Source organism: Elgaria multicarinata, chromosome 7, assembly GCF_023053635.1.
Source record: "Elgaria multicarinata webbii isolate HBS135686 ecotype San Diego chromosome 7, rElgMul1.1.pri, whole genome shotgun sequence".
Classification (NCBI taxonomy): domain Eukaryota; kingdom Metazoa; phylum Chordata; class Lepidosauria; order Squamata; family Anguidae; genus Elgaria; species Elgaria multicarinata.
Window position 1 is genome coordinate 75,794,631 of NC_086177.1, and position 15,847 is coordinate 75,810,477.

The 15,847-nt window shown below is 38.5% G+C and overlaps 1 protein-coding gene across 2 annotated transcripts in view; it reads right to left on the minus strand.

Annotated features, from left to right (window-relative positions):
- STAU2 (staufen double-stranded RNA binding protein 2) overlaps positions 1 to 15,847 on the minus strand; it is a 174,897-nt gene that overhangs the window by 105,730 nt on the left and 53,320 nt on the right. For both annotated transcript variants that reach the window (XM_063130851.1, XM_063130850.1), the window contains exons 9-11: positions 11,723 to 11,860; positions 7,958 to 8,089; positions 6,208 to 6,268 (exon numbers count right to left, since the gene is read on the minus strand). In XM_063130851.1, coding sequence (XP_062986921.1) covers positions 6,208 to 6,268; positions 7,958 to 8,089; positions 11,723 to 11,860 — 331 coding nt within the window. The remainder of the gene's footprint in view (positions 1 to 6,207; positions 6,269 to 7,957; positions 8,090 to 11,722; positions 11,861 to 15,847) is intronic.

The following is a 15,847-nucleotide window of genomic DNA, read 5'->3' on the forward strand; positions in this document are numbered from 1 at the left end:
TATTTCACCCCTCAGAGCATGTGAAGAGGAGTTTTCTGTCCTGCTTAGAAGGAAAGGGCAGGAGTGCTGACTCCCTAGCTGAACCTCTTGAAGATTCTGGAAATCACTCACAGGTTTAGAACACAGGACCTCAAAGACCACAAAGAAATGCACTGGATCTTTACAAATTAAAAAGTCAAAGTCAAAATAAATTAGCAAAACACAATACAATTCTTTGTGTATGGTGAAATTTAAGGTGTACTAAGAATGTATAAAAAGTTATAAAAGAGAATATCACTCTGCCTGCCAGATCTTATTTTAGCATATAGGAAACATAAGGAAGACATTTTATTCAATGTTGAAATGACTACAGTGATCATCCATGGAAAATTCACAAGTGTTAAATTAGCCACAGGAGGGCTCCACTAACATTCCCTCTCCCTGGATCAAAAGAAACATATGGAGACGTGCAGGAGAGAATTAACAAAATTATTCAACACAAGATCTAGAAATGTCAAACATATGTGTTTCTCATTTCAGATAAAGACCTGTACACATGCAGCATCCATAAATATCTCTCTTAGTGTACTTTGTTCATCCAAAAATATTCGTAACAATGAAGCAAATGAACATGTTCTGACAATTCCATTATATTATTTTCCCCATAAATATATTTCTAGGGGATTTTGTTAAGCAGAGGTTAAAAGTGTTTTGACATGGTTTCATACCTGGTACTGTCCAATAAACAGAAATAGCTATATATTCATACAAACTTGGATTTGAAAAACAACAACTATGACATGAATATCTGTTTTTCTCGATGCTTATTCTTCTTTGTTCCTTGGGAGTTCATTAGTTCCTGCTGGTTGTTCACCACCTGAAATCATAATCATCTGTTTGTGACATCACAATTAGTTACTGTGAAAATGATTAGTGTGTCACAAACAGATGATTATGATTTCAGATGGTGAACAAACAGCAGGAGCAGATGGACTCCTAAGGAACAAAGTTCCTGATTTCATGCAAAAGCCCAAAGTAATAAATGAGTTAGGGAAGAAAAACAAGTGTTTTGAAATAAAAGATTTTCCATAGTTTTTGATTTTCACATAGACATTTCAGTTGTAGACTGAATTTACTCCTGATGTATAGAAAGAACTTATTTAATCCATGGGTTTGGTGAGTTACTGTGTACATTCCAATGTTACTTTGAAATTTAAAAGCTTGTCTACTTGATACACATAGGTGTTACCCAACTTCGAAGAAAATATATTTTGAACATGGATTGTTTTCTGTGACTCTTGAGATATAAATAGGGCTGAGTTATTATTTTTTTAAATGGGCTGCTGTGACGCTGAGTGACACTAAATGATCAATGGCGCAATCCTAGGCATGTTTAGACAGAAAAAAAATCCTACAACTCCCAGCATTCTTCAGTCAGCATGCCTAGCTGGGCACTACTGGGAGATATAGGACTTTCTTCTGACTAGCCATACATAGGATTGCACTCTAAATGGTTTTTTATAAGATCTCTGTTGATACTAGATGTAAATAATACAGTAACAGCAACTAGGGCATCCATGTTATAAAGGGCCTTCTAATATATGATCATGGAAAACACTACTGTATGAGCGTATTGGAAAAATACACAAAGTACCCATTACATCTTAACTTAGTTTAGGGTTTGTAAATGGGAAGGTTCTATAAAAAAATATTTTCATGAGTGGCTGATATCTCTTGCATATGTACTACCAAAATCCTCACAGGAGAGAAGCAGATAATTGTGGATGACCTGCCCAAAGAGACTACTGGAGCTGGCAATCCTACAAGATCTTACATAAGAAGTGCTATGCTGGATCAAACCAAGGGTCCATCTAGTGTTCACATAGTGACCAAGCAGCTGTGGACCAGGGACCAACAAAGCAGAACATGGTGCAACAACACCCTCCCACCCATGTTCCCCAGCAAATGGTGCATATTGGCTTACTGCCTATGATACTGGAGGTAGCACATAGCCATCAGAACTAGTAGGCATTGATAACTTTTTCCTCCAGGAATTTGTCCAACCCCCTTTTGAAGCCATCCAAACTGGTAGCCATGCCTACATCTGAGGACAATTCTGAGGACTATTTTACCCACCTATAACTTTTATTACTAATGTGTTTTCTCTGGGATTCTCCCCTACCCTTTCTCCTGGGCCTTTAACACTCTGCACACAGAAATGCAACAGGTCAAAAATGGAGATAAAACATAGTAAAAGTTTTATCTGCTTAACTTTCGGTAAAAGGTACAGAGCAGGGTCATAAAATAGATGAAAACCTCTGGAGTAAGAGTCTTAATTTTCCATTAAACATGTCAATTAAAGAAAATCAGTATAAGGTGATGACGAGGTCCTATATAACACCAGTCAAAATAAATAAAATACACAAGAATTACCAATTAATTGCTGGAAATGTCAGAAACAAATAGGAGATTTTTATCATTTATGGTGGGAATGCTCTTTGGCAAAAAAAAGGGGGGGAGAATGATAAATAAAAATACGAAGAAACAGGCTGCAAAATTTCGTTAGATCCCATGTTTCATCTTCTTACTTTTATGAATGAATTTCTTATTCAACAATATAAGGAATTAACAGTTTATACATTGGCTGCTGCAAGAATATTGTATGTAAAAATAACACCTTCGAGGGATGAATGGTTGGAGAAAATGTGAGACTTTGTTATGAGGGCGAAATTAATATATTATATTAGAACTGCTGAAAAAAGACAGAGAGGGATATATTTGTAAAAAAAATAGACATGCTTTATTAATTTCTGTAGACGTAAAATAATATATTCAAAGATTCAATGTTGTTTCAATAAATTGATATAGTGATTTATAAAATTTATGGATACAGAAAAATAGTAATTGGTAATTTTGTATTTAAGAAGCATATAATGTATGTATAAGTGAATGTGAAAACGTATATATATCATTTAAGTGATTTAGAGAAGAGATGTCTTTTTGATTCATGTATATAATATATATTGTATTACTTTTATTGTTTGGCGGGAGAAAAAGTTTCAGGATGATTGTACTAGCAGAATAATCTGCAATTTTAATTGTGTGTGTGTGTGTGTGTGACTCTACCCTAGAGATAAGAGCACAGCAGACAGCGAACGTGGACTCATTTCAGTGGAAGTCTCTTACAAAAGTTCCACAAGCATGCAGTGAGGAACTGACAGATACAAATGAACAGCTGTAGTCACATAGTGAACAGACTGGTTAGTCAAGCCATACCAAATTTTGCTGTCAGGCCAACACCCAAGAAGAGTGCCATCTTTTTTTAATGGGAGAAGTGCTTTTATTTGGACGAACCAGGATTAATGCTAAGAATGATGACTGCTGCAGGGTAAGACACCCTGGGGACCCTTATTATTAGCATAGAAAACCTCAAATGAGGCCTTGCCAACACACTATTGAGACAAAACATGGGATCTTAACACTACAGTGGGCCTGTGGGGACATGTGTGGAAGATACTCTGTGGGTGGAAAAGGATGATTAATCCATCGACTATCCACCAATTCTCCTGCACAATCCCTCATTATTAGCCATTATTTGTAATATTTCTCTTACTGGACTCTGAGGCTAGAAATAAAGGCAGCTGAGGGGCAAATGACCTGGGAGAAGAGGTTGTCAGGAAGAATAAGCAGTCATCTCCTTCATGCCCATAAATTCCTTCCTGAAAATGCCCCTCTCCATATATTAACTGGGAAATGTGTAGTTAGGAAGCATACTTTTCCCTGAGATAATGTGTAGTTCCACTCTAGGGAGCCATCTCTTTTATGGCTAACTAAACAGAGTTAACCATTTCTCTGGAGACAAGGCCTTCCTGGAATTCTGGCACCAGCAATAGACTTCAAACACTCTAACTGCCCAAATGTCACACTACCAGGCACTCTTTGGCAAACCTATTTAGTTGAATTTCCTTGTGGCCAGGGAAGGAATGTATATACATTTTATCCTCTTGTTTTGTGCTTTGCTCTATAAGGATGGAGTAAATAATGATTTAAAATATTATTATGTATTATATAAAATGAGAGCCTCGTGTGGCGCAGAGCGGTAAAGCAGCAGTTTCTGCAGCTGAAACTCTCCCCACTGCCTGAGTTCGATCCCAGCGGAAGCTGGTTTCAGGCAGCCGGCTCAGGTCGACTCAGCCTTCCATCCTCCCGAGGTCGGTAAAATGAGTACCCAGTTAGTACCCAGGAAAGGTAATAAAGGCCGGGGAAGGCAATGGCAAACCACCCCACTATAAGGCCTGCCAAGAAAACGTCAGCGAAAGCTGGCATCCCTCCAAGAGTCAGTAATGACTCAGTGCTTGCATGTGAGGTTCCATTATATAAAATACTTAAGTTAAATATTAAAATGTGTATTGGGTTGATTCCTGTCCAAAAAAAGTCTATAAGCATGCATGGACAAGCCTGGATTCAACCTGGAAAGTCATACACTTATAGCCACTATGCAGGAGATGCATGAAAACTGCTCTTCTACGCTTCCCTCAATAAGATTAACTTATGTTCTGTTTTGAGATGGGATGGGCTCAGACACCATGAATTGGCGCTTATATGAGGAACTACAGTTTCTATAGACTTCTCAGGTACTATTTATCATAAGGTGACTTGGTCAAAGAACCTTTGTTTCCAGGGTAAGTTTTAAGCTTAGCAGTTGAGATTCTTCTTAGGGTTACTTCTGTGTCACAGTCATTGCCAGTGCTGTATGTTAGGAAAGACAGCTAGATGAAAACTGTGAAGGAGTAAAGAGGGCCAAAGGGAACCACAAAAATGAGGAACACGAAAACAGCAGAAGACGCAATGAGGAAGGGATCTGAGAATTAGAAAGAAGTAGGAAGAGATTTACATCATGAGCTGAGCAGAAAATGTGGCATGTTTGTGGGGGAAATGATATTCTTAGGAGAAGCAGACTAGGAACATTCAGTAACTGTCCACCCAAAATTTTTAATATGAGTCAGGCAATGCCTTTGTGCAAACTTTTCTTCACAGGAAAAGTTTTTTAACCTTTTGGATCTAGGCTTAGTCATACTTAGGAAAGACTGATTGACTAACTTAAAATATACTCAAAGTATAACTAAATCTTGGTCTAACCCATAAACTCCAATAAATATTTATGTACCTCAACATGTATATATTGGGTTGAAATTACAGATGTTTCACAATAGTTTCCCAAATGAAGCAACAGACATGTCTAATTCAGGTCTAAATCCACAGATTTTGAAGATGGCAGGAAACATCTATGACTGGCCTCTATAAAGTGTTCATCTAGTCTAGCGTCTAGTTCCCACAGAGGCCAACCAGGTGCCTATGCGAAGCCCCAAAAGCAGACCTCAGGACAACAGCACTCTGGAGTGCACCCTCAAGATCAAAAGAACAATATCAAAGCCCAACACAGCCTTGTCTTACATAATCATTACTGATATCTCCATGGACTCTGAAACTCTGTTCCTGTCTTCTACCTATTAGACGTTATAAGTCTGTTAGCCAGAGAGCCAATGTAGAATAAATAAAAGGGGAAAAATCAAACATTTGGAACAGCCACCTTGAGTGACATTTTTTCGGTAGAGAGGTGAGGTATAAATCAAATAAATAAATAAATGACGAATACATTGCAAAACAGAAAGGAAAATATTCAGTTTTAACAAGCAAAACATATGCTGCCATCTTTCTTCACAATGCTGTACATCTATGGAAAATTTAAATGTACCCAATTGGTTCTGGATAAACTAACGTTATTCCTGATCATTTAAAAATAATGGTTTCAGGTTAGCTTTCTCCGCTGTGGCACCCCGGTTGTGGAATGAGCTCCCCAGAGAGGTCCGCCTGGCGCCTACACTGTACTCCTTTCGTCGCCAGCTGAAGACCTTTTTATTCTCCCAGTATTTTAACACTTAATTTTAACTTAAATTTAAATTTTACTGTTCTAACTCTGTATTTTAATTTTATATCAATTTTGCTGCGTGTTTTTTATTCTGGTTGTGCTTTTTATATTGTATTGTGTATTTGTACTTTTAACCTGTTGATTGTTTTACTATGATTTTAATTTTTGTGAACCGCCCAGAGAGCTTCGGCTATTGGGCGGTATAGAAATGTAATAAATAAATAAATAAATAAATTAGCTAAGTGCTGCGCAAGAGGTGAGAGAAAAGTAAAGATTAATGCATAAGATGTCACACTTACTGTTACTCATTGGTTCAGGATATCCAACATTTTGGCCATTCCATCGCTTGATATCTCCTGGCTGACAGAGAAAAGCAAGGACATTAGAGACTGCATGATATAAAACATACAAATGCTATTGAACATTTAATTATACAGAAAGTAGTGATGAAAGTAGAGGTTGAAAATAGGACTTCAACATTTAGGAATCCTATGCATTTTTAGACAGAAAAAAGTCCTGCAACTCTCATGGCTGGCTGGGTCATGCTGGGAGTTGTAGGACTTTTTTTCTGTCTAAATATGCATAGGATTGCGCTTGCGCTCAAAAAGAGAAGCCCTGCTAAGTCAGTCCAGAATTCCAACTAACCCAGCATCCTAATTCACACATTAGCTAATCAGACGTCTCTGGGAAGCCCACAAGTGGGACATGAAGTCAACCTGCCTCTGAATCTGAAGCTTATATATAGCCATCGTCAGGACTAGTAGCCACTGTTAAGAGTTTTCTTCCGTGAATGTGTCTAATACCCTTTTAAAGCCAACTAAGCTAGTGGCCACCCCCCCCTCTTTGTGGCAACATATTAAGTGAATTTAATTATGAACTGTGTGAAGTACTACTACTTATTGCCTGTCTTAATTCTCCTTTCACTCAGGCAGCAACTCATCACATTAGGCTCCCACCTAGGCCTAATCTACACCAAGCAAGATATTGCACTATGAAAGTGGTATGAAAGCGGTATATAAAAGGCAGGAGCCACACTAATACTTTATAGCGGTATCGAAATGCACTGACAACTGTTGGGGCCCATTGATGCAGTCCATATACCGCTTTCATACTACTTTCACAGTGCAATATCCTGCTTGGTGTAGATAAGGCCCTAGTGTGATGACTCCCTGCCTATTTCCTATAATCCTGCAGATACTTCCTTGGAGGGGGAAGGAAATATACCTGTTCCAAATCCCAGAAATAAAAATGAGCTCTAGAAACACAGCGGCAGTGAACCTGCCATACTCCTTGATACTTTCCCAATCTAGGGTGGAGATACTTGTCAACTGTAACTTGCCCCAGTGCACTTGAGGAATGGCATCTTTCTAAATATCCCCTTCCAAAAAAAATTCCCCTTTAAGAGTGAGGCTTTTATAATATTACAGAACATCTGAAATGTGTCGATATCATGTACTTCTATGATGTTTGTGAATGCAACAGACTACATTCCATTAGAATAAGTGGTTTAGCTATGCCTTCCACATTATGAGATATTTCATCTCAAATTTATGGTTGTTGCTGTATTCTGCTCATTGCATTCTGCTCCGGACTTCAGCAATCCAAGGATGTTAAAGTTCAGACAGCAAAGAAGAAATGAAAGCATCTCCTCATTTGAAAACCCGTTTTTCTCAAAGCCACAAACAAAAACATAAGCAAACTAAGATATAATGTTAATATTACTGTCTGTATAGGAAACGTAGACACAACATAGAATAAGTGCACTAGAATGTTCATAGGGAATGAAAATGAAGCACATGCCTAGAATTGAGGTCATCTGACTTGCAGAAAACCATTTTGCTTTTGCTTACACTTGAGGGAGCAGAGCCTTTACTGCCCAAACCTGTTTGGGCTGCTGCAACTGGAGGCTGGATAATATGCACAACAAACTTCACAGTGAGGAGCTTTTCTAACAGCAATAGGATTGAACATATTCCACCTCTTAGATCCTCAAATAATGCGTTGAAAGTGTGCGAGGCATTTCCTCTCCTGAGCAAGTCAAATTCTTACCTTATCTGGCTGTTCTTGAAGTGGAGAAGAGGCCTTGTAGCCAAGCTGTAGCAACATAGCTTCAGCTGCATTTCTTTTGGCTATTTTCTTGTTTGGGCCTGTTCCTGTTGTGACATCATTTCCCACTTTGACCTAGCAAAATGAAACAAAAAGTGTCATTTAAACATGGTTCCTTAAAACACATGCCAAATGTTACTTTAAGCTTTAGCTACTGAGACACACAGAGCAATAAAAACTGGAGGAATTTTTCTTCATTTTTTTGTATCTGCTGTGCAACTGCAGGCTTTCCGATCCTGGTTCATAGAGCAAATTATAATTTGACTCAAGGCAGGGAATTACTGCAGCGCGGGGTGGGGGGCGCGCAGGGATGTAATATAACAAAGTATGGAAACAGTGTTGATGTTTACGAGTGTCTTAGAGCCAAATTCATGTCTTTTAAGTTTACAGATTAGTGGTTCACAGAGCCTGGGGGATCTGCACCAAGTGTTAAATGGGGATGAAAGATATCTGGGGTCAAATTCCTGTTCACTCACAAAGCTAACTGGTGACTTTGAGGAGTCACTATAGACCTACTCAGGCATTCTTTTCCTCCACGATTAAAAATAATTTGAGGAAGAGTTGGGGCACACCACCAAGACCCACCTCTCCGTCACATCACCTTTTTCTTATTTGCAGCACTCCACAAGTTGAAAGGCAAGCTTCTGAAACGGAGACACTCCATGGTAGAGGAGGCTCCTGCTTCAGGAGTTCTCCCTTCAACTTGTGGAGCACTGCAGATGAGTGGAAGGTGGTGTGCACAACGTTGTGCGGCAGTGGCAGCTGGTGGCTCCAATGTCAGGGGGGCAGTGAATCCACTCCAGGTTTCAGTCAGCACCAGTCAGAACTCTAAAGGAGCTCTCCAAGCAACTGTGCCCCTCTCTTCCTCAATTATGTGAGAAAAGATTGACTCTCAGCCAAATATACCTCACAGGTTTGTTATGAGAATAAAATCGGTTGGCGGAGATTATGAAGGAACTAGAATATCCAGTACAACTGTTCAGAACTTTGTTTAATTTGGTTTATGTTCCCAAAAGCACATACTTCGTGAGGAAATGAGTAATCTTCTCCTGTGAATAATTCACACATATTTTAAAAATCCTCATTATTTTTGTTTATTAATTAAAATTGAATATATACTTTATGTGCTATAGTGAGGAAAAACATATTTTCTACATAAAATTCTATACAATGCAGCTAAAATTGAAAAATTCTGTAATTATGGGCACAATCAAACAAGTACTGCAGTCATAATTGTGAAGGACAGTCTTCACAATAATCTTTTAAGAAAATGAACTGAGAGATTAAAGCTGCAATCCTTTACACATGTACCAGGAAGTAAGCCCCACTGAACTCAGTGGGGCTTACTTCTGAGTAGACATGTATAGGATTGCATCATAAATGTAATATTTTTTAAAAAATAACGTAATGAAGTGAAAATTCATTGCATGATGCATGAAGTGCTGTTTCTCAGACCTGTAAAGCTGGTTTAGGTATTATTGTAACCTCTATCAAGGATTAAAGGTCTGACTACAAAGAAAGAGCTTTCTGAAATTAACTTTGGGAACAGAACACCAACTAATGTCATCAGAGGTTTTCTTCTGTTTATCTAACGGTCAGCATAAGTAATTGGATCCATTTCATCACATCTAAACTTGCTCTTTGTGTGACAGATAAAAATGAACATATTATCTCTAGATACTTTACTTCCACATTCAATTAAAACAAATGAAAACACGGTTTAAGTACTTTATACAAACGACATTTTACTTTGATAGGTTTTTGAAGGCCATAATAAATCTACTTGGACTTTGTCTCTGTCTAACGTGACATGATTTTAGTGTGAAAATTTTGAAAACAGTATCATATGTCATAGACTATAAAGTTTATTTATAACCACTAAAAACAACTCAACTGAAAACAACAGGACCCAACTAAAGTTAAATAATGTTAAGTCTTGATGACTTAAATAGAAGAGATTCAAACACATGCTTAGTTCTCCCACTGAAATCAACAGGACCTGAATATGGCTGGATGGTGTCTTTAAGGCCAAAAAAAAAAAAAAGGTTTGCTTAATTGATACATAGCATGAAGCTGTGTATCTTGTTTTCCTTAAAACAAGATACAGCAGAAAAAAAAGTTTCTGTTGGCACCAATTAGAGCAAAGGAACACTTTTTTTTTTTTTTGCTAAACACTTATCATCATCATCATCATCATCATCATCACCATCACCATCATCACTGTTATTGGCTTGGGTCCAAACTAACACTGTTGGCAGAAGAGCTCGGAAACCCCAGCCAACAGAAGGGGAGGAGGAAATTTTCACCAATTTCCTCTATCCCTTGCAGCTCCTTGTACCCCTGAAAATCTGCTCCAGAGGATTGGGGAACCCAATGGAACAATATGTGTGTAGGTATTTGGTATGGTGCTGGGGTATCTAGAGGGGAGGGTAAATTAGTGAAAATTTTCTTCCCACTCTCTTTCTCCAGCAGAAGCCTCCACTGGATCTGAGCCCCTTCTTTGGAGAGAGGATGAAGAGAAATCAGAATGAAACCCATTATTATTAATATATCAGCTAAAATCCTTAGTACTATGCAAAAGTTTTATATGGAACTATGATTTCCAGATCATTTTAACATATAAGAAAGGTGTGTTGATGCAAACACAAAACCAGACATAAAAATAACTCTGGAAAATTGCATCAGCCCAATTTCTTGACTGTAAACCTCTGTCTTATTTGGGATGCAATGCTAAGCATGTTTTGACACACACACACACACACACACACACACACACACACACACACAAGTCCTACAATTCATAGCATGCCCCAGCCAGCATGACTGGCTGAAGGGATATTGGGAGTTGTAGACTTTTTCTATCTAAATATGCATAGGATTGCACCCTTTGATGGTCAACTGAAGTCAGTTAGACTTCTTTCTTAATTAAAGAATTACAACTTTACAACTTTAGGATAAATATTTGGAAAACTGTACTACTGGGTATTTCTATCGATGTACATTTTAACTACATTAAGGTTTGTCTGTAAAAATGGGTCTTTTTATCAAAGACAGCATAAATACATGAAGGAATACATGAGGGAATTGAAAAAGATGATAAAAACAACACAAACAGATCAAAAATGTCAAAAGAAACACAAAACCAAAATAAACATTTTGGACCATGAATAAGGAAACACAGATCTCAAAGCTCATTAATTATGAGTGTCATGAATAGGAAACTGTTGACTCATGGGTCCTCTAAAGCTTTTGAACCCCTTTCTATGAACCCCACAGAGCTATCGCTAGAATTCATATTAATGGTTCCACTGGCTTCTTCTTACCTCTAAATAAATACATAGATTAGAACATACAGGCTTAATATTATGGCAGTTACATTACTGCAGGGAAAGAAGGTCACTGCAAACAGAGGAAGGGGAGTAGTGTGCTACTGAATGGGTGGATATATACAGCTGAAGAAATGGATGCCCTCACTTTTTGCCATTTGAACATCAACCCACGAAGTGAAAAACATCAACACTATGAAAGTGCTGTTTCTTTCATCAACTTGCTTCTATTGTAAGAAAAAGTCAAACGGATAGTTAATTTAAATGAGCCTGGAGAATATTCAAGAGCAATAGCCTTGGCTTCATCTTTTCTTTTCTTTTTTAGTCAATCTGCTTAGAAAAGAATTTTATAAAGCACTCATCGGAATACAACTGGAGGTACCTGCATCACAAACTCTTGGCGACGAGGCATCCCTCTCTCTGAAAGAAGAAGATACTCTGGTTCCTTCTCTCTTTTGGCTTGTTGAATCTGAGCAAGTCGGCTAATGGGGTTCATCCCTTGACCATATTCTGGTCCAGTCTAAAGTAAATTAGAAATGAAACAGGGATTTTTGTCATCATGTAACTTGAAGACAATTACAAAGTATGTTCCTTTAATAAGGTGGTTTCTCACCAACTCCACTTCCCACATTAAAAGTCTGCATCCATATGACAACTCCTGAAGAGATTCCAGACTACCCTTTCAACTATATCTGTACAGCAATTCACCCTCAGACAATCAATTTTGTCACACCATTTTCACCTACAAGCAAGGGACACCTTGTTGATGGAAAATGTTATGCCGAACTAGTTGTTTCATAACAACAGTAAAGTGAGACAAACAGTACTTCCCATCCCAAAACGACAGAGGTGGAGGATCATGATTCATCACACACAAATCACTTCGTGGCTAGTACCAGAAAGAAGCAACAAATAAGGCAAATGCATATTTCAGATTCCCACGTACATATTTCTCAGTGAGTCGTTCTGTCTCAGTGAATCGCTCGGTCACACTGTGTTAGGAGTTTCCCACAAGTATGGTACGTTGCTACAATGAACCCAGTAAACAGCACAATGGGCATGGCACATAGCAGAGGATTCAGGAGAAAAGAGGATCAAAAGGAATCTTGGGCAGGTGAAACAACAAGTAGGGTCTAAGGCAGGTCTGGTCAAGTTCTTGACTAAAACGCTGGAAAGGAAAGGAAATCAAACCAATGTGGAAGGAGACATCCATCATTGTTGCTTGGCAATCACCATACTGATTTAGTAATTTCAAGTCCTCATGCATCCTTTGGGCTAGACAAACTAGAAATAGTTCCCTTGCACAACACAATGGCTTGGGAAATAGCACTCTCGGGCGCTCTCTCAGGTTCAAGGCCTGTGGCATCTGAAGGGCTTTCTTCCATAATCCTATGCCTTTTTCATTTTTAAAAAAGTCCACTAAACACTGGTCTACAGTGCACATAGAAGAGGAGAGTGACTTCTCCACGTCATTTCTCATGTTACCTTTCTACATACAATAGAATGCCCCAGGTTTGTATCAAGAGCAGTAAACGTCTTGATTCTGGATTCTCCCCCCAAAATGTCTTTTCAATTTACATTTGCTAAACAACTTTGGAAAGTAAACCCAGACTTCTGATACGTTTTGTCCATTTCCATCCTTGCCAAAATTCTGTGATGTTGGTGAATTTTACTGGACCATTTATGCAGGCAGGAAAGGAGAAAGGTCAGAGAGATTAGCTTTCCTAACATTACACACACAAAAAGACAAGATCGAAAGATAGGTTGACACCCATCCCTCCACCCCCAGACAGCCTATATAAAGCATCCCCCATGACAAATTAAGTGTAAGGAAAATGCTTGCTTGGAGCAGATAGCTATCAAAATTGATAGGGTGGAAGTGTTCACTGGGAGTAACAGACACAGGGAGATTAAGGCACACACTAATTTATCTGATCCCACATGAGTTTGGATCATATGCCACAATAGTCAGAAAGAATTTATAAGTGAGATATAAATGAAGCTTGCATACATAAGTAAGGCTTCAGCATGGATTTGCAAAGCAGCTAAGCCAAAGTAGTTAAATTTAAGCCAGTCATTCAAAATTAATTGTCTTTGGTTAGGGGCCATTACACTATTAAATATTAATCAGGGTATAATAAAGACTGCACTAAAACAGAGAGAGCGATATACACACACATTTAATAGATACAGGTTATTTATGTAAAATGGGTTACCTACTGATAAGTAACCCATAAATATTATTAAGGTTTATATATAGAATAAAAGAATGAGAATCACTCATGTATTAAGGACATAAGAAGAGTCATACTGGACCAAGGGTCCACCAAGTCTGGCATTCTGTTGACACAGCGGCCAACCAGCTGTTGACCAGGGGAAACACAAACAGGACACAATGCAACAGCACCCTCCCACCCATGTTGCCCAGCAACCGGTGTGTATAGGCTTACTGCCTCTGATGCTGAGGGTAGAACATAGCAACCAGGCCTATTCTTTATGGCCCAAACAGTTCCCTTATTAATAGGATATATTTATCAGAAATGGGTTAAAACATAATCATATAAATTATACATCCAGAAAAGTTAAGGATAATTTGTCCCATCAACCTTTGTGGAACGAAATCAGCATTCATCCAAATACTCGGGACTTGGCTATTTTTGGTTGATCAGGCTGCCCTATTAATGAGGGCTTGTAAATTTGGTAACTACACTAAAAGAATCTGAATTCCGAAAGAACCTGCTTTGCACTGCACTGCTGCATGTGACTTAACAAGGTGTAAGGAAACATCATTCATGGTCAAATAGTTTTAACTGCTTTACTACATAATTATTTTCCCCTTGACCCCTCCCCCCCAGCCAAACCCAATAAAATAAAATGAGGGAAAGGAGGGACACTTACAAAGCCGATTGCGGAGATGAGAGGCTAAAGAGATGTTTTTTTATGATGCTGAGCCTAAGTGGTAATGTTTCACAAATTATATAGGGAATGGCATATGGCTGACTTGTACAACACCTGAGTTTGATCAGATTTAATGCAGATAAGTCTAACTCTAGCCCTTTCCCCCCTTTCAGAAGGAATTTCGGATGAATACACAAATCAGGACCAGCCCCTTAAGAATGAAGCTCATGAATCTTAGAAGCCGCAATAAATCCACTGCCACCAGGAATAAACACTCCATTTAAGAAACCTGAGCTCACAGGAATTTAGGAGGTTCAGAAAGAAGCTTCATTAGAGCACTGGAAAGCACACTAATATCCTGTAACAGAAAAAACAGTTTTGATGGATGGGTGGGTTACAATTCAACAAGCACTTATCGTCATGATAATTATAAGGCAACCAAGACCTGGAACTCCAGTGGATTCTTGAGAATCAAAGAATTATAACAGACAGTGTCTAAGTAGTGATTCCTTTAAAGTGTGAGCAAAGAAATCCATTTGAAATTTGAGTAGGTCTTTGGATTCACTGCTAAGGGCCATCTCTGATTAACTAATTTTAACATTCTGAATGTACAATATATACCAAAGCTCAGTGGTAGAGCACATGCTTCGTGTGCATAAAGCCCCAGGTTCAGTCTTGGGTGTCTTCCGTTTTTAAAAAGGACCATGAAATAGGTGACGTGAAAGATCTCTGCCTGAGCTGGTATCAGTATGCAGCTGATACCAGTACACCACTGGGCCAGAGAAGTCACATGGCAAACAAAAGCAGAGGATGTTTGAAAATCTCAAGTATGGCCATGCTCCTCCATGGCCACACAGTAGCAACAACTGAATTCACAGCTCTTCTGCCAATTCTCCATGGCATTCTGGTAGTGTAACATGTACCAGATGCAATAAAATAAAAGGACGAAGGAAAGTAAAATACAGTCAAATACAAGTGAGAGCACTTTTATTGTGCAACATAGTTATTATAACTCTAATCCTATGGAAAGCAGTTACACAAGCAATAGGATTCATGGCACTGAAGCACAATCATATGTTTGATGTGAAATGACAATGGCAGCCAGTTCTTTCCTGCTTGGAGTCCCCAACCTTTTTGGACCCATGGGCACATTGGGAATTTGAAATACTGTTGTGGGCTCCACCACAAAATGCCTAATTAGTGGATCACCATTTTGGTGTCTACCTCTCCCATCTATGGATCTCAGGCGGTGTCTTATTCAGCAAAAAAAAATTGCTTGGTGTGTATTGGACACCACAACGTCTCTTTAATAAGGGATTAACTAATTCAGCTAATTGCTGGCAGTGCAATACAGCTAATGCTTCTTTTAAACATTTGTTTTGGCAATGTCCAGTAGTTGCTTCTTTTTGCAGAGAGGTGAAAAAAACTGATGTGCATGCTCTTTTGGATTATTTGCCTGCTTCATGGAAATTAACAAATGTTTAGAGTAAATGAATTCTCTGCTCTCTTTTGACAGCTAAAATAATGATATTACAACATTGGAAAGATAAACGCTCACCTCTTAAAATGCAGTTGCTTGATGACATTACAACACTGTCAATATTTGAAA